Below are 27,996 nucleotides of genomic sequence, written 5' to 3'. Positions count from 1 at the left end.
GTCCCCGAGCAGGAAGCCCGTCTCCGCTGCTGAAGCCGCCGCCTTGCCCTCAGTGCTCTCTGTCTAGTTTATTCTCAGCGAGAAGTGTGTGCGGCTCCACTGAGGCAGCAATGCAATGATAAAAGCCGCATATGCGGTAGGCTACACACCTATCAGGCAGGAAAATACCCGAGAAACAGCCCCATCCCGGTCCTCCTCACACCGCAGCCTTATCCACTACTCAGAGCGGAACCCGAAGGTGAGACATTTAATTGCCTTTACTCTAATCCAACTCGTAAATAGCCAGTCTGATATCCTGAACGTATCATATTTCAGTGGAGCGGGCTAACCTCGCCTGGTTAGTCCAAATGCGGTGGCTTAAAATATGAAACATTAGCGGAGCTGTGGGCGTTCGTGTTGGTTTTGATCTTTGTGCGCCTTCGAGGAAAAGCTTCCATCGAAATGACCTGAGGTCTGGTCAAGGAAAACGGTCTAATTATAAAAACGATTTGGACCCATATAATTACAAGCGATGGGCCTACACTGCCACTACTAATAATAGTCATAATAATATATTGGGGTGGCTGCTTTTTGTCGCTGCCATGTGTTCAAGATGTGTCAATTAAAGGCCCGTGTGATAGTTGCTGTCTCCTGTTCTAGGTGTGGTTGTTCTTAGTCACTTTAAACATGCAGGTTATTTCACGCCGCACCTGTACACCTCTGCAGCTGGAATCATTAGAGCCGGCGGCTCGATAATGTCACCTTTCAACACTGCGCAGATGCCTCGGTATCCTCCTCGGTGCACTGTCACCTCGCATCAAAGCTGAAGAAAAAAGGCGTTTCCAGCTCCCCCACCCGTTTAACACACAGTCTCACGCAGGCACCCACACATTAATTACACACACAGGGAGACACACAGACACACATGCAGGAGAGGACCCCCGCAGTGAACGGCCTCGGTTCTACCCCTGAAGGTAGTCTGCTGCCCGCTTGTGTGATTGGGAGTTCAGGGTGTTGCTATGGAGCAGAGCAGAAAGGGTTTTTGGCAACTCCAGCTGCTGCAGGACGAGTTTGCTGGTTTAGTCCAGGCTGTACTGCGACAACCTGAGGTCTCACTGTATGTGTGTGTGTGTGTGTGTGCTTTGGGGGAACCACTGGCATCCATGGGACTCAGCAGCATCATTCACTGCAGCTATACAGCTGAGAGGCTCCTCTGTGATCTCTGATAAAGCTGATTTAAGAATCATATGGAAACCAGTTACATCTCAGACTTTAAACCATCTTGGTGCTACAAATCTAGTGTCATCAACAGAATCAGAATCAGGGGGGTGTTTCAGAGGTAATAAACTCACCGATACACTGAGTGACATTATTCTTCTATACCACAAACCCAGGCCATTTCACTTTATTCACAGAACCGACATAACCTGTCCTGCTGAAGTGCTAATGCTCACTCCAGCACAGAAAGAATTTGCTGAAAACAGTCCTAGATAAATACACTGTTCACTCAAGGTGGAGCCGTTTTTTTTGTTAAAAACTCCTCTGCCTGGCCGTGTGAGAACATTCCCGGGAAAAACTCTACATTCGCGTCACTCCATGATGATGATTTATGTCTCAACAATTACCCTGTTGAGACACGTTGAGAGTGGGGAATTGTTTTCAGTTTGATCGGCACACATGTAGATTAACGCCGGGCCTTTAATGACATAAAGCACATCTGTGTTGTGACGCTTAGGCATCACATATTTTCCGCGATGACTGGCTGGGTGGCGGCCAGTCTTTTGTCAGCATATCCCCTCCACGCCCAGCGTTGCATTAGGGCGACAGGTATGGTAACGGCAGGTTTGGAGACAGGTGAGCAGACGGAGCGGAAAGACGCGGGGCCGAGACTCGGAGCAGGATCAGGCCTGATGACATACCTGCAGAGGGACGGATCTGCCCGACAGCTGACACACTCACTGTAGACGCCACCACAGTGGCTGTCCAACGATGACAAACTCATGTGTGTGTGCATCCTTTGTGCTGCCTTTAGAGCGTATTGTGTCTGCTCATTCCCTCGTGAAGGATAACTTTGATAACGAGAGCAGCCACATTAAATTCAAACCTCTAGAGTCTTGGAGGTGGTATTTTGCAGTAACTGGGGAAATAACATTTTGGGAATGAATGAGATCCATTTATCTGTTGTTTTTTTTTTAATGTTGATAACATCATAAAATGCCTTCTTTTATCTGACTGAAGCTCAGACTCCAAACACATTCACTTTCATATTCACGAAGCTGTAACCACTTGAAGTTTCACGTTATAATTGATTATTGGGTGGTTTCTGGCTGTCACATAATCCACTGTGAGCTGTCCTAGAAGCAGCAGCAGCTACTTCATCTGAAACGGTGTCATTCCCTCTGGCCTCACGTTGTGTAGTCACAAGATATTTTTTCTTCTCCTACCACCAACTTTTCTAGCAGAGTCACTGCTGCGCATTATTTCTCAGTCAATGTGGACGATCCAGTGGAGTTCAACAGAAAGTCTGACCTGAGATGAGGTTTTACTCTGGAGGGGAAAGTAGCCTCCCTTTCTGTCAGTAAACTGTGTATTCCCGTAGAATATATCTCTTCTCTTGTCACTGCTATCCCACCGTTTTTCCCTCTCTCCTCACATCCCTCCCCCTCCCCTGTCATGTCAGTTTACTCGGCCGATTGATGTGTCTCGCTGTTCCTCCTTCCCTCCACCCCTCCCACCCTCAAATCATCCATTCCTGTCTTCTCCTTGATATGCTGTGTCTTTCAATTAGGCCACCCTCGGCCCGTTCTCAGCTGGACGCGGCCCTGCGTGCTGCTTGCGTGCCGCCACTTCTCTTCTTATATGTACACGGGTGCACGGAGTGTGTGCGACGCCTTGACGCAGGATCGCGCCGGCGTCAAGGAATGGTTCGAAGCGTGCTCGCTGCTACAGTCCGCCTCATTCTCTTGTGTGTCTCTCCTCTCCTCACCCAGTGCCAGCAGTACCATGTCCAGGCCAACGGGGGGCGGTGCCAACGATGTCACCCGCTTCCTGTCATCGGGCGCGGTGCCAGGTTCTCCCACCTCCGGCGCCAACGTGTTCTCCGCCGCCAGCCAGGCCGACTGGGCCGCTAAGAGGCTGGTGTGGGTGCCGTCGGAGAAGCATGGCTTCGAGGTGGGTCGTCCAGTAAAGCAGAGAACTCAGAAACACACTGACACAACTTTGAGGCCTGAATGTAATGATTTTTTTTTTTACAACATCTTCACACTGCTGCTGTATGTATTGATTGAGTACCTCCTGTGAATTATTAGCCCCAGGTGTGTGCCCTCAGTTGAAGGTGTGTCAAATAGGTGGGACAAAGCAGCAAAGGGCGTGTGTCTTTGTTTACTATTATTATATAATATTATTGTACTATGTTACTTTATAAAGCATTTGTCCCTATGACAATGTTTCCTATTTTCTGTTGTCTTCCTCATCCTGTTTGATTGTCTCGTGACGCCTTCCAGAACCTTAACGGCTGTCACATAATACTCATTCGTCCCACGCTTGTTGTGGCCCTGGTCTAATGTTCATTACAAATTGTGCGTGTGCACATTGTAGGTTGTGATATAAATTCGATGTCCTATCTCTGAGTCTCCCTCTCTGTGCTGGACTGGTTTCATAAAGAGCTCTATGAATAGAACAATACGCTCCTTCAGCCTCCTAATGTTAAAGAGGCCGTTGCAGAGACACTGACTTCATTTTACACTCATGATCTGAGAATGGGACCGTTGAACAAACACGCGCACGCCACACACACACACACACACACACACACAGTACACACACACCACACACATGCGGACGTGCACGTCATCACCCGCTTCCATATTCTGAGCATGTATTTCAGCGTGTGACTAATATACACCCACGTGCTTACGCAGACACACACACACACACACACACACACATATATTTTGCGTGTTGTGCATGTCAAGTAGCCGAGAGAAGAAAGTGTATCAGAGCGGGGTCCTGTGACACGGTCACGGCCTGAGCTCTCTACTTCCTGTCCCGCAAGCACAAGACCGACAGCGTGACAAAAGACGTCCTCTCTGCTCTTTCCCGTCCCCGGCTATTCTTGTCTGCTGTCAAAAATGATCACGCTCAGATTCTGAGGCACAATCCTGTGTATTCTATACGGGCAAAGTTTGATTCATTTTAAATGTAGGTCCAAGGATAAGATTAGAGTTTTTAGTGTGTTATATTTCATACTGGATTTCATTTAAAACAAACTTGAGACTGGTACTTTACTGCCTATATGAAGTCTACTTTTATTAATGACTAACTTCTCTCAGAGAGTCCACAAAATCACATCAGAAAAATAACACGATGATCCATATGTCAGATTCTTAAGCTCCTTTTTGCCATTTTTTTTTATCTCCATTTATCTCTACACTCAGTCGGCCAGCATTCGGGAGGAGCGCGGCGACGAGGTGGAGGTGGAGCTGACGGACAGCCAGCGGCGGCTGACTCTGTCCAGAGAGGAGGTGCAGCGGATGAACCCCCCGCGCTTCAGCAAAGTGGAGGACATGGCCGACCTCACCTGCCTCAACGAAGCCTCCGTGCTGCACAACCTGAGGGAGAGATACTACTCTGGCCTGATCTACGTGAGTGCGCCAAACAGAGGGAGCTCACGGCGGAGACACTAGAGATGTGTCTCACGCCAGTGCAGACACGCATGAAGCAGAGGAATGATGTTGTGTACACACATGTGTTTCAAATGAGCGCGGTGGCAACTCCTTTGTAACCGATACGCTGGCAAGAAGGATGAGGAGTCAGTTTACGAAGCGGTTGGCAGCATCTCCAGTTTCTGTTGCAGAAGAAGGGTGGGGGGGAGGGCGAAAGTGCCAAGAACACACATAGCTAGGATTAGTGATGTAATCCAGATAATGTCTGACGTACCCTATCAGCATGTCAATTGAAGTAGAATAATGCACTTTAAATTAACTGTTTCACTTCCTTTTAATGGGATGAATAATGGAGGAAGGAAGCAGCTGAGTTGAAGGGTTGTGGATGGACAGTGAGTAGTACAGGCAGATTGTTGGAATAGCTCAGAGAGGCGTATCACAATCAGAGATAAGATTGTGGTGTTTATCATCAATCACTTTTACTACAGCTGGAATGCACAATGGCGTCATGAATGGTGTTCATCATGTGTTCATCAAAAAAGAACCATGTAATCTGCAGACTTCCATCAGCTGCTTGACTTTTTTAATTTCTTTATTTTCTGCCAAAGCAACCGATTCACACCATCACTCTGCTGCATTTATCAGACAGCAGAATTCCAGCCACCCACACCTACTGACAGCCTCCCCGATCCTGGCGTAAATTATGCGAAACAAGATGCGAAAGACAGATGACAAACCGAGGGATATCAGTGCGTTTTTCACGTGTTCGTCGTGTGTACCTCCCCCTCTTCAGAGACAGTTGTATTTCCCCAAATAAAATGCTCCCTCTGCTGTGAACGTGCATCAGTTTAAACCTCTGTATCCTGTGTGTTTTTCCAGACGTATTCGGGGCTTTTCTGTGTGGTGGTGAACCCTTACAAGAACCTGCCGATCTACACAGAGTCCATCGTAGAGATGTACCGAGGAAAGAAGCGCCACGAGATGCCCCCACACATCTACGCCATATCAGAGGCTGCGTATCGCAGCATGCTGCAAGGTATCTGTGACCTCTGACTTCAGGCTAACCCTGACCCCATATATATATATATATATGTCAGTTCAGCTGGGCTGGGACCTAGGGCTGGATCTCCTCTGTGATCTTTGATCGTTGAGCCACACCGCGAATGCTCTTTGAAGGTGTGGTATATTCTTTCCGTGTCACTGTTATCAAAAGCCTTAAAAGTAAGCAAGACTGTGTTTTAGACAGCTGAGATTTACAAGTGTGGCACTCCCTGCAGTGACCATTGATTTGGGATAAAAGTTTCCGTGTTTTTAAAACACGTGCATGTAAAAAACTATGCATGACTGACAGTAACATAACATTGCGCTAATGAAATGAAATGAAAGGAGCGAGTTCCCAGCAGCCCTTTAAAAGCAGCTATGGGTGGATTGAGCAATGTCTCAGCCCCAGGGTGTCTACCCGGGACAGATGAGGCTCTGCGCCTTTAGGTAGGTGTGTTGCCACGGTGATTGAACCTGTACGACCAGTATGAATTCTTCCACAGTGAATGCGTGAGAATGTGAAAAACAAATCCGAGCAATGTTGGTAACAATGTCCACCTATTGACTGCCAGTGTTTTGTGGTTTGGCTGCCTAGAGAGACCAGTTCAGCTGGTGAATGACTTCTATCTATCTATCTATCTATCTATCTATCTATCTATCTATCTATCTATCTATCTATCTATCTATCTATCTATCTATCTATCTATCTATCTATCTATCTATCTATCACGTATGGGTAGATGTTGCTATACGTTGTGAAACAGATACAAGCATAACGTCATGTCATCTCATGATGTTTTTCTTGTTCACAGACAGAGAAGACCAGGCCATCCTTTGCACGTGAGTAGCCTCCAGCATGTCACGTGCGAATGCTTTGTAATTTGTTGCGAGAAGCATTTCTGGTTTCACACCGACGGCGTCAAAGTGTTCGATGGAATGTCTGTGTGCATATGGTAGGCGTCGGTCTCAGATTTTCCTGGGCCGTTTTCCATACACGTGTAAAATCTAATGCAAATCCACCCTGTCCGAAACTGTATCAGCCGTTACTATGCAGCTAATGATACACTTCCTGTGTGAGGTGCACACCGTTTGTTTTTTGCCATAAACGTACGCTTAGAGGTCCAAGACCGAGCTCGCTTGACAGGAGTGTTTGATACAGGTCATCTGCAAAAAAAAAAAAAAAAAAAAAAGGGTCTGCACTCATCATTTGTCTACCTGGTTGTCAGCCTCTGGGCCTGCCGTCCGTCTCCCTGTTATCCGTGTCTTCCTGCCAGACTCTTCCTGTCATTGTCGAGGACCCTACTTCTGGTTCATCCCGAACCAGCGTCGAAGCGTATTTGGAGCGAGGCTTCTTTTAGATCTTCCACAGCTGCTATTTTAGCTCCTCTCTCCTTCATTCTTCTCCAAAAGCAACAATACTGACACCGGCTGTGTCCTCCACACCTGCTTTCTGTTTAAACCTGTGGCTTTCAATGCACCGCATGGGCTCTGTGTTTATTGTTGGGATAAATGTGTCCTTGACCGCTTGTTCCTGTGTGTTCCCTCTCTTTAAAAATGTATAGTTGAGACCATATGTTTAAGACCATTTAGACCAAGTACGGTATTTATTGTGTTCCTTATATATATACCTTTGTGTGTGCTTTCCAGAGGAGAGTCTGGAGCTGGGAAAACAGAGAACACAAAGAAAGTCATCCAGTATTTGGCTCATGTTGCCTCGTCCCATAAGGGTGGCACTCTGGGGAGAAACAAGGAAGCTGTACAGGTGAGCTAAAGTAAAATAAAATAAAAAAAGAGGAGCTGCACTCGAGGAGAAAAAGGCGCTGCTGTGAACATTGAAAATAAAAGTGGAGGGAAATAACATGAAAGATGGCGTGCAGACGGACTGAAGGTGAGACGAAGAGGTAAAGAAATTTAAGTAAGATTGGTTCAGTGTCAGATCTTACTTACTTCTTGTCTCCTTGGTCACGTCTGAGAGTTGTGTTTTCACATATATATATAAAGGAGCATAGTTGTGAATAGTGAATGTTGCATGTTTTACTTGCAAAATGTTGTAAGTGTGTATTTACTCATTGAGGACTGATGCCACTCTGGTGTCTCTGACGTACACGTAGCTCAGATCTGGAATTAGGGGGTTTGTCATTAGCCTAGCTTAGCATGAAGGCCTGAAGTTAAAGGGGACAAAACAAGCTGCTCAGTGACTATGACACATTTTGCATTGTACTGAGTTCTTTGTGAAGGTGTAAAGGAAGCATGCAGTGTGAGACAATTAAAAGTTATGTTCACATTCACTGTTGCTCGACCGAATGCACTGTGTGTCTAGTTCAACAATTGAATCACATGAATTTCCTTCCTCATTTAATCCCATTCTGAACTATGCATTGTTTAAGGCCGGGTTCTCAAGCTCCCTGTCTCCTCTCTGCTTCTCTGCTTTTGCTTCTGCGTCGCCGTCTTTCTTGGTGCATAGCCCCCACCGGTGGCAAAAATAAGTGGAATAGTGTGAAACTATTGTTAGCTGCTCTCTTATTAAGAACTGCTCTGTGTGTCAAGACCTTCATACCTTTAATTAGTTATAATTTGCTGCCTTGTAACTCTTGTAACACTTTCTTCTTCACTAACCTAAGTTTTGCGACAATCACTCACCTATTAATGACGTATGCGCACTGGCTGGTGTTAAATCTCTCATCAGTATTTCCTACTTTCCTTCTTTCTTCACTTGTTTCCCTTCGCTCTCCTCTTTCTGTGCCATGCTCCCCTCTTTGCCTGTGTGTTCAGATGGATGGCTCTAGGTCTTTAACAAGAGGCAGTACTATGGTGAACCGGGTGAGTTAACCCTACCTTGCTGTCCTGTCCCTCCCTTTGCTTTTGCCCTGTCCTATTTCCTGCTTAATGAAGCCCTGACTAACTCCAGAGAGTAACCTTTGAACTGTCCCTACTGATGCTCCTCATTAACTGTCGAGCTCTATACTGTATATTTGATTTTTGCCTGTTTGCATTTCTCTGTTTGTTGTTGTGATTGTTGTCTTATTGGTCTCTTTTTTTTTTTGTTTGTTTATCCCAACCATATGTTCATCCATCCATCCAATCTCCTCCCCCCTAAAACTTCATTTTCCCCTCAAACCTCCAGACTTTACAATATGTGAGTATGACAGTATTTAGGAAATGTGGGGTTTGCTTAGTCTTAGAGTTGTAGAATATTTACTAGAATTGAAATGATTCTTTTGATGATGAGAATCATAACTTCTGATCGTGGGACGTGATAACTGCATTTCCGAGTCTCCAGTTTTTGCACACGTTTCTTTTAGCTGTAGCCCATTGGGTTAAGTATTGATTTCCCATCCCCAGTGATTGTAGAGTTGTTCCTCACAATGAACGGTAGAGTACATCTGTACACGGTTAAAGTAGTGCAGCTTTAGGTGTCTGTTGCTGCGGCCGGTCGTGTGTGTTGCAAGTGATTTGTGCATACTAAATACATGGCTGTGTTGATGTGTTTTTGCGTGCGTTAGTCGCTGTGAAAGAGCTGACCTTTCACTGTATGACTACAGTTAGCTCCTTTGATGCCCATCGCTGGCTACTGCTGCTGCATCAACAGCTGCTGCATTGGCAATGCGACAGCCGCAGTAATGCATTGCACCGAGCTAGAAGCAGCCGATATGTAGCTTGTGAAGCCAAGCTGCTGCTTCCCGTGCTGCTCCGTGCTAGCGCTGGTTCTCAACTGACTCTTGTTAGTTGGCTTTATTCAACAAATACAACGAATGATAAAATATTCAACATAATTGACTGCTTAACCAACAAGAGCTCATTACTCTTATTTACGTTGAGAATCGTTTGTTCCCGGCTCTAGGAGTCGTCGGTGTGTTGTTGATGCTATTTTGGACCCTAAAATGCATCAGTTTTCTATTCAAGGATGAGTCATGCGTTTTTTTTTTTTTTGTGCTTTATGTAACAGTTCAGTAGTTATCACAAACGGTAGGAATAAATTATGTATTTCAGTAGACAGGAAGTCCTTTAGTTGAAGTCATATCTCCTCAGCGTTGTGAAGCTGATCAGATGTCCCCTGTGTTTCTCAGGGTGAACTGGAGAGACAGCTGCTGCAGGCCAACCCCATTCTGGAGGCCTTCGGCAACGCAAAGACCGTCAAAAACGACAACTCGTCTAGATTCGTAAGAGGCTGGATTCATCAACGTCATCAGTTTGAAAGCGTTTTCTGTAGACGGACTGAACCAAACCGATTCCCCTTCTGTTTCAGGGTAAATTCATCCGGATCAATTTTGACGTGGCGGGATACATTGTTGGTGCCAACATCGAGACCTGTATCTTTTCACATACCTTGGAAGATCCATGCACACTTTTTCTGGGCAGAGTCCTGTGAAAAGATAGTTTTACTGAAATTTAATATCGTATGATTAGTGCTTTCTGAAAGCACTAATACGCAGTAGTTGGTATGGCGTTAGTAAAATTACTTGTGTAATGTTAACCTACTGTATATATATATTAATTTAGTCATTTTCGCAATGGGAATGCTGTTTTTTGGTCGTACATGTCCATAACCATACATATCCAGACCTCCTTGAAAAGTCCAGGGCCACCCGTCAGGCCAAGGATGAGAGAACGTTCCACATCTTTTACCAGCTGTTATGTGGAGCTTCAGATGAAACTAGAGGTAAGTACAGGGGCCAAATTTTGATTAGAAAACAAGGCAGCACTACAGGTACTGAGAAATACAGTTGTAAAATGCTCTATAGTAATTCATGCCCTTTGTGCATCTCCACGTTTCACCTTACCTAGCGGACTTGCTTCTTGGAACTGCTGATGAGTATCGCTTTCTCAGTGGAGGTTCCATCCCTGTTCCTGGTCAGAGCGATTCAGAAAACTTCACCCAGACAATGGACTCCATGGCTATAATGGGCTTCACCCCCGAGGAGTTGCTGTGTAAGAGCAGGGATGAAAGAGAAGAGAGAACGGGGGGAAAATAGTGTTTAGTTGTTTGGTCTTAGAGGTCTTGGAGGCTATAAATCACAGTCTCTCCCTGTCTCACTTCTCCTCAGCCATGCTGAAGGTGATCTCCTCTGTGCTCCAGTTTGGGAATGTATCCTTCATGAAGGAAAAGAACCACGATCAGGCGTCCATGCCCGATAACACAGCTGCTCAGAAACTGTGTCATCTGCTGGGCATCAACGTGCTGGAGTTTACCCGGGCCATCCTCACACCGAGGATCAAAGTGGGTCGAGAGTATGTGCAGAAGGCCCAGACTAAAGAACAAGTAAGAATCTATACTCATACTCAGAAACAGAGATTGGTTCCTGTGACGTGGACCTAAGTTTGTATACGTCTTCTGTTTTCCTTTAGGCGGACTTTGCCGTAGAGGCCTTGGCCAAGGCGACATATGAGCGTCTGTTCAGGTGGTTGGTCCACAGGATCAACAGAGCCCTGGACCGCAGGCAGAGACAAGGAGCCTCCTTCATAGGAATCCTTGATATCGCTGGATTTGAGATTTTCCAGGTGCGTTTGTGTGATGATGGTTCGTTTGTTTAGAGTAAAACATAATTTCTTCTGAAATGTCTGTGAGGGATTAAAGAATGTTTGTAATAAGGGACATTTCAAACGTGAATGAGCCTTTTTCTTCGTGTTTTGTATTAGATTTAGGTTGCAACCTGTCCGAAGACCGCCTTACATGAATCATTCAGTCTTTGCTTTTCTGAATTTCCTCCTGTGCAGCTAAACTCCTTTGAGCAGCTGTGCATCAACTACACCAACGAGAAGCTGCAGCAGCTCTTCAACCACACCATGTTCATCCTGGAGCAGGAGGAGTACCAGCGGGAGGGCATCGAGTGGAACTTTATTGACTTTGGCCTGGATCTGCAGCCTTGCATTGACCTCATCGAGAGACCAGTACATACCAAAACACACTCTTACCTGTCAAATGAAGGGAATGTAGAAGCTGATATTGATATGTACTTTATTTCCTGTGTCTGGCTATGATTGTTGGATTAGGTTCGGGTTGTGGTGGTTCAACGCATCACACTCAACTACACACAATGATGTAACACAAGCAAGAAACAAAATGTATTGATAAATTCTCTCACTATATTCTTTTAAAATCCACATTTAACAGTGTTTTTTTGCTGTCCTTCTCAGGCCCACCCACCCGGCGTTCTGGCCCTGCTGGATGAGGAGTGCTGGTTCCCTCGGGCTACGGACCGCTCATTTGTGGAGAAGCTGTCCGCCGAGCAAGGCACGCACCCGAAGTTCTTCAAACCAAAGCAGCCACGCGTGGAGGCCGACTTCTCCATCATCCACTACGCTGGAAAGGTATCTGTCATTTTTGACCTTCTTCTATGCCCCCCCCTCATATGAAAAACTGCAGTTGTTGACTGTCTTCACTAATGTTGCATCTTTTTATTATAGGTGAACTATAAGGCAGATGATTGGCTAGTGAAGAACATGGACCCTCTGAACGACAACGTGGCCTCTCTCCTCCACCAGTCGTCTGATCATTTTGTCTCAGAGCTTTGGAAGGAAGGTGAGGCCACTGCCGCTGCATAACGCCTTTTACATGTGGATATCGTAGGTTTACAGTAAATGTCATATATGAATTATAAATTATAAAGCTTTTTTCTGTGCTAAATGTATTAACTTTACTCTCTGTTCTCCTCCTCTGCCATGCTGTCCTTTCTATCGTTCCATTTGCATTCTCACTCCCTCCTTACTCCTTGCTGTCTTCTCCTGTTTCACTGGCTCTTTTCCCATTTTCCTCTTCTCTTCCCTCTGAACTAATTCTGTGCTCGTATGGGCTCCTTCTTCCTTTCCTCTGACCTTGCGTCCCCGTATTCACCTGCTTCCTGCATCAGACATTCAAACTCTTCCTCGTGTGTACTTCTTTGACTCCTATGCCACACTACAGGCTAATGGCTCCGACAGTAGGTTTTTATCTCCTCACATTCGCATTCCTCCCTCGCCCACCACGTGTTTACGTTATTCTGTCGTTTCTTGTGGCTGCGCAGTCTTTGATTTGATGCGTGCCTTTTGTGCCACTTCCTTCATAGTCATTGTTTGTGCTGTAGTGTCATAGTTTTATCGTGAGTGTGCTCTGTTGCTCTCTAAATGCTCTTTCATCAAGTTTTGGCTTTTAGTGCTGTGATTGTGTGGCGACACTTTTTCCATTCACACAGAAGTAATTCTTTTTCACTTTGTAGCAGCATGCTCTCAATTAGTCACAAAAGCCACATTCAGGATCACGTAACAATCTTCAGGCTAATTTAAGGCCTGTCCAACAGTTGGACCTAATTTAAAGTGCTGTTGTTAAACCTCCATTTTCTCTGTTATAAGAAATAAGAAAAACGACACATATGTAACCAGGCTTGTGGGAAATGTGATCCTGAATGAGCTCTAGATATGCCGTAAATGACATGTTGTTGCCCATAAAACCCATATAGAATAGTGATTGTTAAGTCTTAGTTTTGTCATTTACAGTCTTTAAATTCTACTCAATGCAAAGAAATCAGTAACAAAATAGATCATCATGACGTTTTCAAGCAAACCAGAACTCATGCCTGTCTTCCAAGGCTAACAGGTTAAACTTGGAAGTCTTCACCTCTAAGTCACTTGCGTTGTGTTTAGACAAGTGCTAGTGTGACTGTGTGTCTATTAATGGCTGCAGAGATATATGCTACTGGCATTGGCTTTGAAACCAATGGAGCTGAAAATCCATCTGGTATCACTCTTTGTTTGATAACAGATGTGAAAGCAGGTGTGAAATCATTATGTGACGGCATCAGTCTGATATTCGCTCAGATGTAAAAATGCCACATCACTCTTCTTCTCCACCTAAATGCTATTTACGTTGGTACTGAGACCCCACTCCGTGTTCTCATCCAGTGGACAGGATCATCGGTCTGGACCAGGTGTCGTCAGGGGAAAGCAGCGGGCCGCTCCCGTTTGGAGCCGGGGGACTGAAGACGAAGAAAGGAATGTTCAGGACTGTAGGTCAGCTCTACAAAGAGTCTCTCACCAAGCTGATGGCCACGCTGAGGAACACCAACCCAAACTTCCTCCGCTGCATCATCCCCAACCACGAGAAGAGGGTGAGACGGGGGGAGAAAGAGAGTGGAAGAAGGCTCAAGTAAACTATAGGGCTTTTTTTAAAAAAAGATTCTTTTTCTTTCTCTTTCTGTTTTCCTCAGGCCGGTAAACTATCACCCCAACTGGTTTTGGACCAGCTGAGGTGTAACGGTGTTTTGGAGGGGATCCGAATCTGCAGACAAGGATTCCCCAACCGCATCCCCTTCCAGGAGTTCAGACAGAGGTGTGTGTGTGTGTGTGTTTTATAGTGTTGTGTTTTCACCCTTTCTAACCATCTGCCCCGGTTTCTTTCTCACATATACATACAGACACACTTCATGCTCCCTTAAGCACGTTCTCATCAGCGCCTGCTATTGATCCTTTTGACAGATCCTCACCCCCATATCTCTAAGTCAAACACACACTTATAAAAACTCATATATCTTTCAGATATGAGATCCTAACTCCTAATGCTATTCCCCGCTCCTTCATGGATGGCAAGCAGGCATCAGAACTCATGGTAAGTGCGTTTTCTGCTGCTCTAAAGTAGTGTATGTAACACAAATGTTGGATTGTCTAACTGATGTCTAACTGTTCTTGTGCAGATCAGTGCTTTGGAGCTGGATCACAACCTGTTCAGGGTGGGTCAGAGTAAGGTCTTTTTCAGAGCAGGAGTCCTGGCTCACCTGGAAGAAGAGCGCGACCTGAAGATCACAGACACTATAATTCGCTTCCAGAGCGCGTCCAGAGGTTATCTCGCACGCAAGTAAGGCTAATGCATAAAAGTCAGCCTTAGCAGAGAGCTGCTTTAGAAGTTTATTCTTCACTTAGAGTCTCTTTTTCTAACTGAAATGAAATTGGACAGAGGAGGATAAACACATAGTACAGGTGGGGTTTCTCTGTGTAGAGAGGCAGTTTTATATTTCACTCTGAAAGGAGCATTAATATTTAATCTTTTGTCAGCCACTATCAGTGACTCAGGAATCGCACTGAAAGGTTTTCGGCAAACCTTGCAAATGACATAATCAATTAAGGTAATTTATTCAAATTGGAAGTTAAAAATCTAATGCTCATTAATTCATTTGATTAATCTACCATCAGGCAAGACAAACTGATTTAATACACCGGAGAATGGTTCTCTGTGATGTGACTTTTGCATGGCAATAAAATTATGTGGGGATACTTCATTAGCGATACCCCAACACTTAGCAAAGTAGATACTAGTGAAATTCGTGGTGAAGCACAACTCAACAAAATGAATTTTGTAAACCAGAAGCCCAGCCTATAACGGTATGGAGTCTATTAATCACTCAGTGTCAGATGTGGTCAGTGGTTACCTTCATGTGGACGCGTGTTTTAACCGATGCGTCATTGTTTTGCCACGTTTCAGAGCCTTTTTGAAGAAGCAGCAGCAGCTGAGTGCTCTGAGGGTGATGCAGAGGAACTGTGCGGCCTATCTCAAACTCAGGAACTGGCAGTGGTGGCGACTGTTCACTAAGGTACTGTAAAGATATTTAAAAAGAAAATGTGTTAGCAGATGGTTCAGGTCTAACTAAATTCATAACTAAAGCAAAGGTACCAAAATTGAGAACTTTGATCTGACTTTACATCCATAAAATGATATTATATTTAAAAGTATCAGGCTCGTTCATAAAAGCGTATTTCTTGTATTTCACATTAACCCTTGGTTTTCGTTCTGTAACATCCAGGTGAAGCCCTTGCTGCAGGTGACCCGGCAGGATGAGGAGATTCAGGTACGGGAAGCGGAGCTGCAGAAGGCCAAAGACAAACTCACCCGAGTGGAGCAGGACTTCTCAGAGCTGGACAGAAAGCATGCTCAGGTAGGTTGCTTCCCGTCCACCCTCTGTTCCACCCACGTTGAAACCTCTCTCTCACTTCTCGTCACTTCTCTCTGTGTCACGTTCTAGCTGATAGAGGAAAAGTCAGTGCTGGCCGACCAGCTGCAGGCAGAGGCAGAGCTGTTTGCAGAGGCGGAGGAGATGAGGGCCAGGTTGGCCAGTCGGAAGCAGGAGCTGGAGGAAGTGCTGGGCGAGCTGGAAACTCGACTGGAGGAGGAGGAGGAGAGGGGTGTGCAGCTGACCAATGAGAAGAAGAAAATGCAGCAGAATATACAGGTTAGGAGGATCTACAGTTGTGTGATGATGTGACATCAGTCCCTGTCCTGAGAGGTCGCTTAAACTGTCCCGTCTGTTTTTGTCAGGACCTGGAGGAGCAGTTAGAGGAGGAGGAAAGTGCCAGACAGCGCCTCCTACTGGAGAAGGTTTCCTTGGAGACCAAAGTGAAGAGTCTGGAGACGGACTTACTGACTGCAGTGGAGCAGAGGGACCGACTCAGCAAGGTGAGGGTCGCATTAAGACTTTGAATAATCAATAATTTGTGTTTGTTTGTGTTTGTATGTGTACCAGTTACAAAATCAATGACACAATAACTGTTTATAATCATTTTATGTATTCATATTCACATTTTACATGATGGTTGTTTTCTGTGAGCAGGAGAAGAAACACTTGGAGGAGCGTCTGAGTGAGGTGACTGACCAGCTGACTGAGGAAGAGGAGAAGACGAAAAGTCTCAACAAACTCAAGAACAAACAGGAGGCTGTCATCGCTGACCTAGAGGGTGAGTACACTTTGACTTTCGCTACGTTTCGTGTATGTCTGTCTGTCGAAATTCAGGTGTGACGTTTAGTCTTTAAGTGAGCAATGTCATTTCATGAGGAGCAAGGCAGAGACAGACAAGTGAAGAGGCAAATAAAAAACAGAGCTAAGATCAAATCTTAGCTTTGTGGATAGCAGGTATATGTATATAGACACACACACATACAGAGGAACAGTTTGAGGTTGGCGTGACAGACACTCAGGTGTCAGACGGGAGGAAGTCTGAGGACATCTGGTGGGTGGATGGGGTAGTGCAGGAGTGAAACAGTGAACACAAAACTGGACTGATTTTTTTACGCTGTGTGATCTGACTGGTCCTTGCTTCCTCGCCGCGTGCAGAGCGTCTGAAGCGCGAGGAGCAGGGTCGCTTGGAGCAGGAGAAGTGGAAGAGGAGGATGGAGAGCGAGTCGGTAGAGGCCCAGGAGCAGCTCTCAGACCTGGGCATGTTGACCGCTGAGCTGAAAGGCAGCCTGACTCAAAAGGAGAAAGAAATCACCACCCTGCAGGGCAGGTGAGACGCAAAACATTAAGTACACCAGTTACAACTAGTGCATTATAATATATCGATCCTGCACTAAATCCCCTAGTGAAGAACTGTTTGCATTAGAATGCATTCATTTTTCACATGTGTACCTGATGCACTGGCAAGTGTTAATAGACACAGTAACACAAATAAAGGAGTTTGATGGATTTTTGTCAGGTTGGAGGAAGAAGGTGCCCGTCGTGCAGAAGCTCAGAGGTCACTGAGGGAGGCCTTGTCCCAAGTGTCCGAGCTAAAGGAGGAGGTAGAGAACGAACGAGGGATGAGGGAAAGAGCCGAGAAACAGAGGCGAGACCTCGGTGAGGAGCTGGAGGCTTTGAGAACTGAGCTAGAGGACACTCTGGATACCACGGCTGCACAGCAGGAGCTCAGGTAAATGACAATAGGGGATTAAAATCGTCCTAAATTCAAGCTTTGAAATGAAAAAGGTAATTTTATGTGTTTTTGATTCATTTTATCCGTCTCTTACGTTGACGCAGGTCTCGTCGGGAGGCAGAATTGAGTGATCTACAGCGATGCCTTGAAGACGAAACTCGCCGCCACGAGGCCCAGCTGTCGGAGCTCAGAATCAAACACAGCGCGGCCATAGACAACCTCCAGGAGCAGTTGGACAACGCCAAGAGGGTACGAGAAACCCGCACACATTCAAAAACACGCGCGGTTAAACGCGAGCCATCCCTCCTCACGTGTCTCCCCGTTTTCTCTTCTTCCAGGCACGTCAGTCCCTGGAGAAGGCCAAGTCAGGGCTGGAGGAAGAGAGGCAGAATTTGTCCTCCGAGCTCAAGAGCCTGCAAGCGGGCCGCACGGAGAGCGAGAGGGGACGCAAGAGGGCCGAGAGTCAGCTGCAGGAGCTGGGCGCCCGCCTGGCTCAGGCCGAGAGAGAGAGGGAGGACAGAGAGGAGCGGATCCACAAGCTGCAGGTGCAAATGGATACGAGCACAATGATGATAGTTGAACCTCAAATTTAGAGGATTGGTGGATTTACTTTAACCTGCCTGTTTCTTTCAGTGTGAGATTGAGAATATCTCCGGCAATTTATCCTCCTCTGATACCAAATCCCTACGGCTGTCTAAAGAGGTCAGCAGCCTGGAAGGCCAGCTGAACGACACCAAGGTAACGCATGCAGACGTGATGTTAGACCTTTGCTTCTCTCATATCTGAGAGAGTAGCACTAGTGTCTGTAAATATGAGGCAAAAAATTCTCACACATGTGTACCGTCTGCCACCGGGCCTTTGTCTTTTCCTGTCTTTTAGGAGCTGCTGCAGGATGAAACCCGCCAGAAGATGGCTCTGAGCTCTAGGGTGCGAGCTCTGGAGGAGGAGAAGAATGGTCTGATGGAAAGACTGGAAGAGGAGGAGGAACGGTCCAAAGAGCTGAGCCGACAGATCCAAACTCACACCCAGCAGGTGAATCCACTGCTTCGTCTTCATTTTGATACCAGTTAACGTCAAAGGTTACTGTGGGCGTGTACAAGTGTTAAAAGCAACACTACCCATAATTCAAATCGTTCAACGTTGGACCAAGTTGTGTGGGAAGTTCGCTTTTTTGGCCTCACCACTGCTCCACTTTCCACAGCTGGCAGAGCTCCGTAAGCAGTCGGAGGAGGTGAACACGGCGGTGGAAGCCGGGGAAGAGACACGCAGGAAGCTCCAGAGAGAGTTGGACAGTGCCGTACAAAGAGAGCGACAGAAGGAGGAGGAGAAGGAGAGGGTGGAGAGGCAGAGGGAGCGTCTGAGGGAAGAGATAGAGGACATGACGCTGGCCCTGCAGAGAGAGAGGCAGAACTGCACGGCTCTGGAGAAGAGGCAGAAGAAGTTTGACCAGGTTAGAAACGTAGTTTTCTCAGATGCCAAAATGCGAAGAAATTGAAGTGTTTCCTCGTAACCCGTGACTTTGTCTCCTTCAGTGTCTGGCGGAGGAGAAGGCGGTTAGCGCTCGACTGGCGGAAGAGAGGGACAGAGCTGAAGCAGACAGCCGAGAGAAGGAAACCAGATATCTGGCGCTGTCACGAGCCCTACAGGTAAATTATTCATTACTCAGGTGTTTATATACAATTTCAGTGATCGTGAGGCTTAATCTTTTGTTTTCCTCTGAACAGGAAGCCCAAGATCAAAGAGAGGAGCTAGAGAGGGCCAACAAGCAGCTCCGTATGGAGATGGAGCAGTTGGTGAACCAGCAAGACGACGTCGGCAAAAATGTGAGAATCTTTCTTGTGGGATTCTTTTTTTATTTCTCTGTCTTAGTCCTCAATGAGTCACCGATTCTTATCTTTTTTTGCATTAGGTCCATGAGCTGGAGAGGACCCGGAGGACTTTAGAAACAGAAGCCCAGAACTTGCGAGTGCAGACACAGGAGCTGGAAGAGGAGCTGACGGAGGCGGAGAACTCGAGGCTGAGGCTGGAGGTCACCCTGCAGGCGCTCAAGGCTCAGTTTGAGAGAGAGATCAGCACCAGCGAGGAGAAGGGAGAGGAGAAGAGGAGGGCCCTCAGCAAACAGGTAGGGGAAGGGATGGAGACGGGGAAAGCGCTGCCGTTCGTGGATGTGTGTTTGTGTGTGTGAGACACTTCCTGTCTCTACGAGTCTCCCACATACGTCCGTGTCCTCGTTTCTGTCCCAGGTGAGGGAGCTGGAGATCCAGTTGGAGGAGGAGAGGAGTCAGCGGGCTCAGTCTGTGTCATCCAAGAAGCAGCTGGAAGCAGAGCTGCAGGAGGCCGAGGCGCAGGTGGAGGCGTCGACTCGTGGCAAAGAGGAGTCCGTGAAGCAGCTTCGCAGGCTGCAGGTGAAACCCAAATCCGCCCACTCTCGCATAAACGTTCATTCTCTGTACCTGCAAACATGCCGGACTGTAAAATATCTTTGTATTCGCCACAGGCTCAAATGAAGGAGGTGCTGCGTGAGTTAGAAGAGGCCAGGTTGACTAGAGACGAGGTGATCACACAGTCGAAAGACAGCGAGAAGAAAATCCAAACACTGGAAGCAGAAGTACTGCAGCTCACAGAGGTATGTGTGTTTGTATAAATAAGCCTATAGAGCAATGGTCTTCAACGGGGGGTCCGCGAACCCTAGGGGGTCTGCAGAGGTACTGCAGGGGGGTTGCAAAATCTTTGGTTGATTAGACATTTTCCGTATATATTTTTTTTCTTTTTCCCCCACAGTTTTCAGCCACAAATTTAAATTTCTTTAAATACACATTAATATGAATCCAACATGTTTTAGTAGTCAACACTTCACTCATTCAGTGATACGGGAGCAGCGCACCGTTTCTCCCAGAGCGCCACACTAGACTTGTCAATCTAAGCCTTCTGTACACAGTAGGCCCCGCCCCTATCGCTGCTGAGCCAATCACAAAGCTGGATACTACACGCTGACTCTGTCAGGTTCCCCGAAATTGGCCGAGAGCCTGTTCAGTCCCCAGGTGATATCCCAGAGGCACGCTGCAATATTAGCAGAAGAGAAGCTAACAGTGCAGCTCGCTCCCATCAGACAACTACTGAGGCCAAAATGGCTGATGATTCACTGGCCCTACTACATTTAGCTATGTTTGAAGTTAAAAGTTGAGTCGGTCAATTAATTTCTTTAACTGTCACTTATTTATGCATGCACCCTTTAGGTATGTTTATGTTCAGTCCAGTTGCACAACCACCCTACTGTTGCACATATAAAAAAAACTAATATTTGAACCTGTGTATTATTTGAAAAGCTTAATATTGAATGCAAAATGATAAGAATAATGATTATTTATGAATAGCACTAGGCCTAGAACACATATAGTAGGTAGTGGGTCTCTACTTAATCTCTCCATAAGTTTGAGGTCCTTGTCCTGAAAAAGATGGAAGACCGATGCTACTGAGATGCTAAGAGTCACTGTGGTTATTATACATGTTTACTAGACTTCTGTGTCTGCATTCATTTCTCCTTGCAGGAACTGGCTGTATCGGAGAGGCAGAAGAGACAGGCCCAGCAGGAGAGAGACGAGATGGCAGATGAGATGGTCAACAGCAGCTCTGGAAAGTCAGCATCACTTTATTTCTGATAGATTTTATTGATCATTATGTCGGTTTGCATGTGCAGCTTGTTTTCCATCATTAAAACTGCGCCTTTGCACAGAAATGCCCTATCTGAAGAGAAGCGGCGGTTAGAGTCACGCGTCAGTCAGCTTGAAGAGGACCTAGAGGAGGAGCAGAATAACTCCGAACTGCTGGCAGAGAGGCAGAGAAAGACGGTTCTACAGGTATGTAGGGCGGAAGACGACCAGATCAAGTTACTGTCTGTTTTCAGGTGCATTTACAGCACGTGCGCTCTGATCACTGCTCTGCAGGTGGAGACTCTGACCGTGCAGCTGCAGGGAGAGAGGACCCTGGCCCAGAAGGCGGAGGCGGCTCGGGAGCAGCTGGAGAGGCAGAACAAGGAGCTGAAGACCCGGCTGACGGAGCTGGAGGGAGCAGTGAGGGGCAAACACAGGCTCAGCGTCGCCGCCCTGGAGGCTAAGATCGACTCGATGGAGGAGCAGCTCGAACAAGAAAGACAGTGAGACAGTTTTTGGTTTTTTTTCAACTACGTGTTTGTCCCTTTCAGGAGGAAACTTGCACAAAAGTGGAACCTTGATAATTTGCATGATAACAACATATCAATAATAATATAATAATACAATGCATTGACCTTTTCTACCCCACAGGGAACGAGCCATCGCCAACAAGCTGGTGCGGAAGACGGAGAAGAAACTGAAGGAGGTGATGATGCAGGCAGAAGATGAGAGGAGACACGCAGACCAGTACAGAGAGCAGGTAAGAAGATGAACGTTATCACCAACCAGCAGGTCGACCACATACACAACATACGACCTTAAAATACACACAAAATACAATAGCAGGTGACAGAGCATTAAAGAATCATTTCATGCGGGTCAGGTCAGCTGAGCTTGCTGCTCTAATTGTGCCCAAAGGCACAAAGAGAGTGTTAAAAAATCATCCTAAAATGAGTGACTTATCCAGCTCAGTCCAAACTAATCCTAATCCTGCCAGGACATCTGTGTTTATAGGGAAGGTAGAATGTATTCCAACTCGAAAAATAAATCCCTCCGCCAGAACAGAGACACTGACTCTGCTGCCAAAACATCATCAGCAGTAATCTGTTAAATTGAATCTGGACCCCGATTCCTGTCAGTCGTCCCGTTCCCGGACTAATCTGTCCCTTCTCTCCCTGCCCGTTCTCCTCTTTCCTCCGATCTCACGCCTGCAACGCGTCCTTTTCCTCCTCGTCCTCCCCACCGCTCCCCCTCCCCCTCCTCCTCCTCCTCCTCCCCTCTTTTCTCCTCTGCCCCCCGCAGCTGGACAAGTCCATGGTCCGGCTGAAGCAGCTGAAGAGGCAGCTGGAAGAGGTGGAGGAGGAGAACTCGCGCTCCAATGCTCAGAAGAGGAAGCTGCAGCGGGAGCTGGAGGAGCTGTCCGACACCAGTCAGACCATGACTCGAGAGATCACCTCGCTGCGCAGCCAGCTCAGGTAGGCGGCCGTCGCACCTTTTCATTTGTGTGTGTGTTTGTGTGTGTGCGTGTGTGTGTGTGCATGTGTATACATTTCGATGTTTGAGTGATCATTGCTGTTTTTTTTGTTTGTTTGTTTTTAACACCCCATTAACTTTATATGATTTGTTTTGCTTTTGTTGTATCCGTTTGTGTCCATCTAACACTGACACATTGCCCATCTGTGTGCGTCACAACAACACTCAGCCTCCCTGAATGGAGACAAGATAAGTAGGTCACCGTGTGTTATTTATTTATTTATTTATTTATTTATTTCTATTATTTGAGTGTGTGTGTCTGTATGGAAAGATGGAGTCTCTAAGTACGCATACATTGCATAGTGCGTTATACATTTGGCGTGCATTTTTCTCTACATGTAACGCATCTTTCATGGTAAAAGATAGAAATGATTGATGCCACTTTAATGTGTGTGTGGTAAAGCTTAGCTTGGCTTAGAATACTGACAGAAAACAAGCGCATTGTCGGCTGTGTCAAAAGTGAAATTGTTGTTTATCGTTTACAACTAAGAAAAGACAAAAAAAGACATATTGTTGAATTTATGAGCCTGAAGAGCCACAATTTAAAGATCTAAAAATTGTGTAACAAGAGAATAATAAAAAAGGCAGTATTGTTATTTAATTACTTATATTTTGTCGTGTCCCAAACCAATGATTTCTTCTTTGTCTGTTTTCTTCATGCCTGTTCACACCCTTTAACTCTCTCTGACGTCTTGTCCAGACGTGTCCCGCTGCCCCTGGCGATGCGCGGACGCAGAGCCCTGGTCGACGACCTCTCGCTGGAGAACTCCGACTCGGAGGAGCCCCCTGCCTCGCCCACCCCTTCCTCCGGGCTCCCGGGGACCCCGACCCCCTCCTCGGAGCAGAGCCTGGATCCTCCGCCGCCCTACAGCGTCAACAACACGGAGTGAAAACCCGTCAGCCGTCAGCCTCCCACAGCCTCGACTGCTCAGGGGTGAAGGAGAGACACGCACACAGCACATAACTACACAAGTAAACATACAATGCATACACCAGGCACTATAACTATAAAACAGCCTCCCTGATATAGCGATGCTCTTTTAAAATATTGCCTCTGTTTTTCTCAATAAGTGCAGAAAACGTGTAAAAATGATGTTTTACAAAGAGGCAACTACTGGAAAGGATTTTTATCTTGTAACATAAAGACTGGACATTTCTACATTAAAATTTAAGAAAAAATCTAAACTACATCTCCAGAAGCTGAAAGTGAATTGTCAACTAATTTCATGATGCTGTACAGTTCTTAGAGAGCAGAAACGAATAAGGTGGCCATGTCTTTTACAGTGGGAGGTATTTTAAATCTAAGCCATGTTTCACCCTTTGGGGATTGGATGAATCTGATTTCACAAAGGGCTGCTGGAGAGTGGAAATACTCCTGAAAAGACAATCTATTATTCATGTTACATGAAACAGCCAATGACAATAGTCAAATAAACACGTAGAACGCCTTCTGTATGAGTGCGTGTTAAGTGAAAATGTGATATTAAATGCAAAGGGTTAGTGTGTCACTAGACTTTTCCGATTGAAATTAAATTTTTAAATGATCTGGAGAAATAAATTACAATTAGTAACCGATATTTCATTAAAACTGGAACTGGAACTGGAACAACAAAGTGGGATGCATTGCATTTTCTCATTTTCAAGTTCTCATTTTCATATCAATAGTCACAATTACAGTGACACAAACCACTGACCTTAGAAAGCAGCCGAGGTGCAGACGAGCTCCGCACTGAGGTTGTATTAAATGATAAATCCCTTTCTATAGATTAGAAACAGTAGGTCGTTAGACAATGCAGTAGGTAGTGCTAGATAGTTTCTTAAACTAAAGTCTTAACATATTGTGTCCGGAATTTGAATTTGTATAATTTATATCGAATATGAACTTAAGTTATTGATCACTGCTTGTTTTCTGTATGGCTCAGTCTTGTGGGAGAAGCATGTTAGTCTGATTATTTCTGCTCCCGCTGGTGTTGAAGTGGACCGCTCAGAACGGACTCTGCCAGCGTTACAGCGTCAGATCTCAGAGGTGAATTTGCATGAAAGGCCTGGTGTTAAAAAAAAAATAAAAAATAAAAAAAAAGACACATTCATGGATTGTCCACGACAGAAACTAGAAACAACCTAACTTATCTTTTTGTCCAAAGCAAAACAAATTGTGACAATGTATCATTTTTTTTTTTTTTTAGACTGATAAACATCATTCTAAAGCATCATTTTATTTTATTTTGACAAGCATCTTACACACTGTCATTTTGATTTTACTGATTTAAGTTTTGTGTAAATTATTGATCAAGCAAAGCTTTTGTGTTTAACCAAACGGTGGGCGTATGGATGAGAAAAGGGACTTAAATTTGTAGTAAACGTAGAGTAGCTGTAGAATAAAGTAGTGATTGTGCTGGATATCCTGAGTAGAATTCACTCAGTCAAATCCTGTGTAGAAGATAAAACAGTAACTGAATACGCGCTGAAAGGCTCAGCGCATTTTCATAGACTGATAGTGCTAGATTTAAAAAAAAAAAAAACTGGCAATGGAGACATTGAGGAATGCATTTTTATGAAGCGAATGACAAGTAAAATAAATGTCTTTTTTTACCCAAGCTAGCTATCATCAAAATAAAATTATCTGTGTATCGATGACTCTCCTGTGAGAACTGGTTTTAAAGGTTGTTTTATTGATATCATCTCCACTGTCTTCAGCGTATGTTTTTCTATTTTCTAAAGGACGGAGGTCTTTTTTTATTTAGTTTTTGTTCATGACCTTCTGTCACACTTGTATGCCTGTCACAGCTTCTGTCCAGGAAGTTAACGTGATGTTTTTGGTGCAGACACGAAGAGCTGGCAGAGAATGCTTAAAGAACTAGTTTGACCCTTTGGGAAATACGCTGACTTGCTCTCTCGCTGATAGTTAGATGAGAAACAGTCTCTTGCGTCAAACGTGAAGCTAAAACCAGCAGCCGCTTAGCTTAGCTTAGCTTAGCTTAGCTTAGCTTAGCATAAAGAAATGGAAACGCAGAGACGCTTAGGCTGGTTTTAATTTACCGATTAAAACTTGTGTCTGTCTTTAATTTGCACAAAAATTGTAAAAAGAAATTGTTGCGGTTTTACAGGAAAACAATGTGCTGCGCCGTTTCTTGGCTAGGCATGGTGCTAGTCCTGCACGTGACTTTTTGTGAAACCACAATGTGTTAATTTTGTGTAGACTAAAGACATAAATTGTTAATTATGATCTAGAGTCACCGGTTAGTGAAGGCAAGCTAGCTGGTTCCAGCCTTTATCTTTATTAACTCAATTAGCTGCTAACTGTATTTTTATATTAATTGTACGAACCGTTACCAGTGGCATCAGTGTGTTCATGTAACTCTCAGCGGAGAAGCAAATTTCCCAAACAGCAAACTAAATTAAGAAGAATGTCAAAGATGCTTTAACTTCTAATTGGAACTACTGAAAACTGAAGATTGTGTAGATGAAATGATAGTTTTTATGAATGTTGTTTTTTATTATCATTATTATTATTATCTATACTATAATGGAAAAGGATCAATGATCCTTTTGGTGTTTACCATTGATTACGCAGATGACCAGTACAGTAGTTTCCGGTAATCAGGGTTCATCACTGCTCCCTCTTCTTCCTTCTGGTTAAGTTAATAGCCGTAAATTGCACTGACAAAACAATAAGCATGTCATCTCCTGCGTATTCATGTTTTGTTTTGTTTTTCTTTTGCCATGCTAAGTTCGCCATGATTCACAGGTAGCGACAGGTGAAGAAAGAATACTGACGACATATATTTAACGCCCGATGAATGGGTTTTTATTTTCTCTACGTGTAATTCTTTAATTTTAGCAATATGCAAATGGTTACGTTTGGAGCTGTGTTTTTTTTTTTAAGATATTGTGTAAATGCTGCACTTTACACACTACCAGTGGAGATAAGAGCAGTCAGAACATTACAGCACAGCTCTGTCCAGTTGGAATTCATCTCTAAATGGCCGACATAGCGTTTAAGCCAAATGAGCTGAGATCACGTGTCACAGCGAAACAGCCTGTCTCTCTGAACTACTCACTTCAATGTTCTGATCTCAGCATGTCATATCAGCGTCCAAAATGTGCCGACTGTATTCACATAGACCAAAATCTGACGACACATGGATTGAACCGCTGGAACGAGGTCAGATCAGTTCACCTGTAGCAAGAAACGAGGCCGGTGCTTCTCTAAGGTGTTACTTTTCTCTCTGTGTTTTGTTTGTGGTTACTGTGGAACTTGAAACATTTTGGAAATGTGTTTTATTGTTTTAGCCTTTTTTTTTTTGTTAATGATGCTGTAATTATAAAACATCTAACTGGGGTTAACTTTAATATATGTCGTTGGTTTTGATCTCTTTGTGTCTGTGTGTTTTGTTGCACAAGAACTCAAACACAAAGTGCACACGGGAGCTATTACCGTCACCCCACATGGTACATACTGTTTATTATCTACATTATGGATTTGCCATTAACATTTCATACTGCAGTATTACCACTGTTATTAATACACAGACTGACACGTTGAACATATTGGAAACATGTAGGAGACGACATTAAAAGGTATGAAAAGGTATGAAAAGCCCAGAAACTAAAATAATTATATTTAATTAATTATATTATATTATAATAATTAATTATATATTAGGTCTTTTCCAATACCTGCGACAAACTAATGTTTGACAGCAAAAGCACCGGTGGTACAAATAACTATCAAGAGTCACATCTGTTCCCCTGTCCTCTGCATCAATTAATATGTTATTTGGGGAAAAAAGTGATGTTAGATGAGAGACAAATAATCAATCTTGCTCTCTAACTGTAAATAATTATTATAGAAAACGTTCACATTGTTGTAAGAAAGTGGTGTTACATTGAAGCAGAAAAAAAAAATATGGCTTGTTACTTGTTAGCTTGTTCCTTTGTTCCTTATTTCTACTTACACAGATACAGTTGCAGTTACAAACAGATTTACATATTGCCACAGCAGTGAACATCTTGACATGTTGGCCTTGTTGAGCTCTGATTGTCACAAGGCCAGGTTTCTCAGTTTTTAATTAAGGTCAAACTACAGGCGACCATAAAGCTTAATGTGTCAAATTAGTATTGCAGATAAAATGCACATGCGTATGATTTTTAAAAACAAACTGATGGTGTTTAGCTCACTGAGTAGAGCACCCGCCCCACCCGCCCTTTCCTGCGTGTCGTTCCGTCTTCTCTGGCACCTGTTTCCTGTCTAGACTTCACTTCACTGTTTATATATATATATATATATATATATATATATATATAAACTGATGCACAAAATCAAAAATGTATTGACTGTAAGTTAACCTTGATTCATTACTCAGCAGTTTGTTAAATATTTAATTGAATGCGTGAGCCATGTTTTCCTAGTAGTCGGGGGACTTTCTGTCTTTTAGGATGTCAGTGAACAGCCAGTCATCCTCATGAGGCGGCGTCGG

General features: G+C 44.8%; 1 protein-coding gene across 7 annotated transcripts; it reads left to right on the top strand.

The window, feature by feature from the left end:
• The first annotated feature begins 2 nt into the window (after positions 1-2).
• Positions 3-26,888, top strand: myh14 (myosin, heavy chain 14, non-muscle). 7 transcript variants are annotated; one of them, XM_047599948.1, is made up of 46 exons: positions 3-238; positions 2,970-3,150; positions 4,416-4,622; positions 5,523-5,679; positions 6,497-6,524; positions 7,332-7,446; positions 8,457-8,504; positions 8,809-8,820; positions 9,752-9,844; positions 9,931-9,994; positions 10,246-10,344; positions 10,470-10,613; positions 10,730-10,944; positions 11,031-11,183; positions 11,400-11,573; positions 11,820-11,993; positions 12,090-12,204; positions 12,533-12,601; positions 13,560-13,765; positions 13,865-13,986; positions 14,193-14,262; positions 14,348-14,508; positions 15,133-15,241; positions 15,452-15,583; positions 15,671-15,877; positions 15,964-16,101; positions 16,256-16,379; positions 16,757-16,928; positions 17,118-17,330; positions 17,438-17,582; positions 17,672-17,878; positions 17,967-18,071; positions 18,213-18,365; positions 18,535-18,783; positions 18,866-18,979; positions 19,058-19,156; positions 19,243-19,455; positions 19,577-19,738; positions 19,831-19,959; positions 20,882-20,970; positions 21,067-21,190; positions 21,278-21,486; positions 21,635-21,743; positions 22,286-22,458; positions 22,686-22,709; positions 23,217-26,888. In XM_047599948.1, the coding sequence occupies exons 2-46, from the start codon at positions 2,983-2,985 to the stop codon at positions 23,404-23,406; spliced, it is 6,183 nt and encodes a 2,060-aa protein (XP_047455904.1). In that variant the 5' UTR covers positions 3-238; positions 2,970-2,982; the 3' UTR covers positions 23,407-26,888. The 7 variants fall into 7 exon arrangements, with proteins under 7 accessions (XP_047455904.1, XP_047455906.1, XP_047455908.1 ...); XM_047599950.1 differs by lacking the exon at positions 8,809-8,820; XM_047599952.1 differs by lacking the exon at positions 8,457-8,504 and having other exon boundaries at positions 4-238.
• The last annotated feature ends 1,108 nt before the right edge of the window (positions 26,889-27,996 follow it).

The sequence above is a fragment of the Mugil cephalus genome, chromosome 11 (assembly GCF_022458985.1).
Source record: "Mugil cephalus isolate CIBA_MC_2020 chromosome 11, CIBA_Mcephalus_1.1, whole genome shotgun sequence".
In the NCBI taxonomy this organism is placed as follows: domain Eukaryota; kingdom Metazoa; phylum Chordata; class Actinopteri; order Mugiliformes; family Mugilidae; genus Mugil; species Mugil cephalus.
This window is presented reverse-complemented; position numbering and strand designations above follow the sequence as displayed.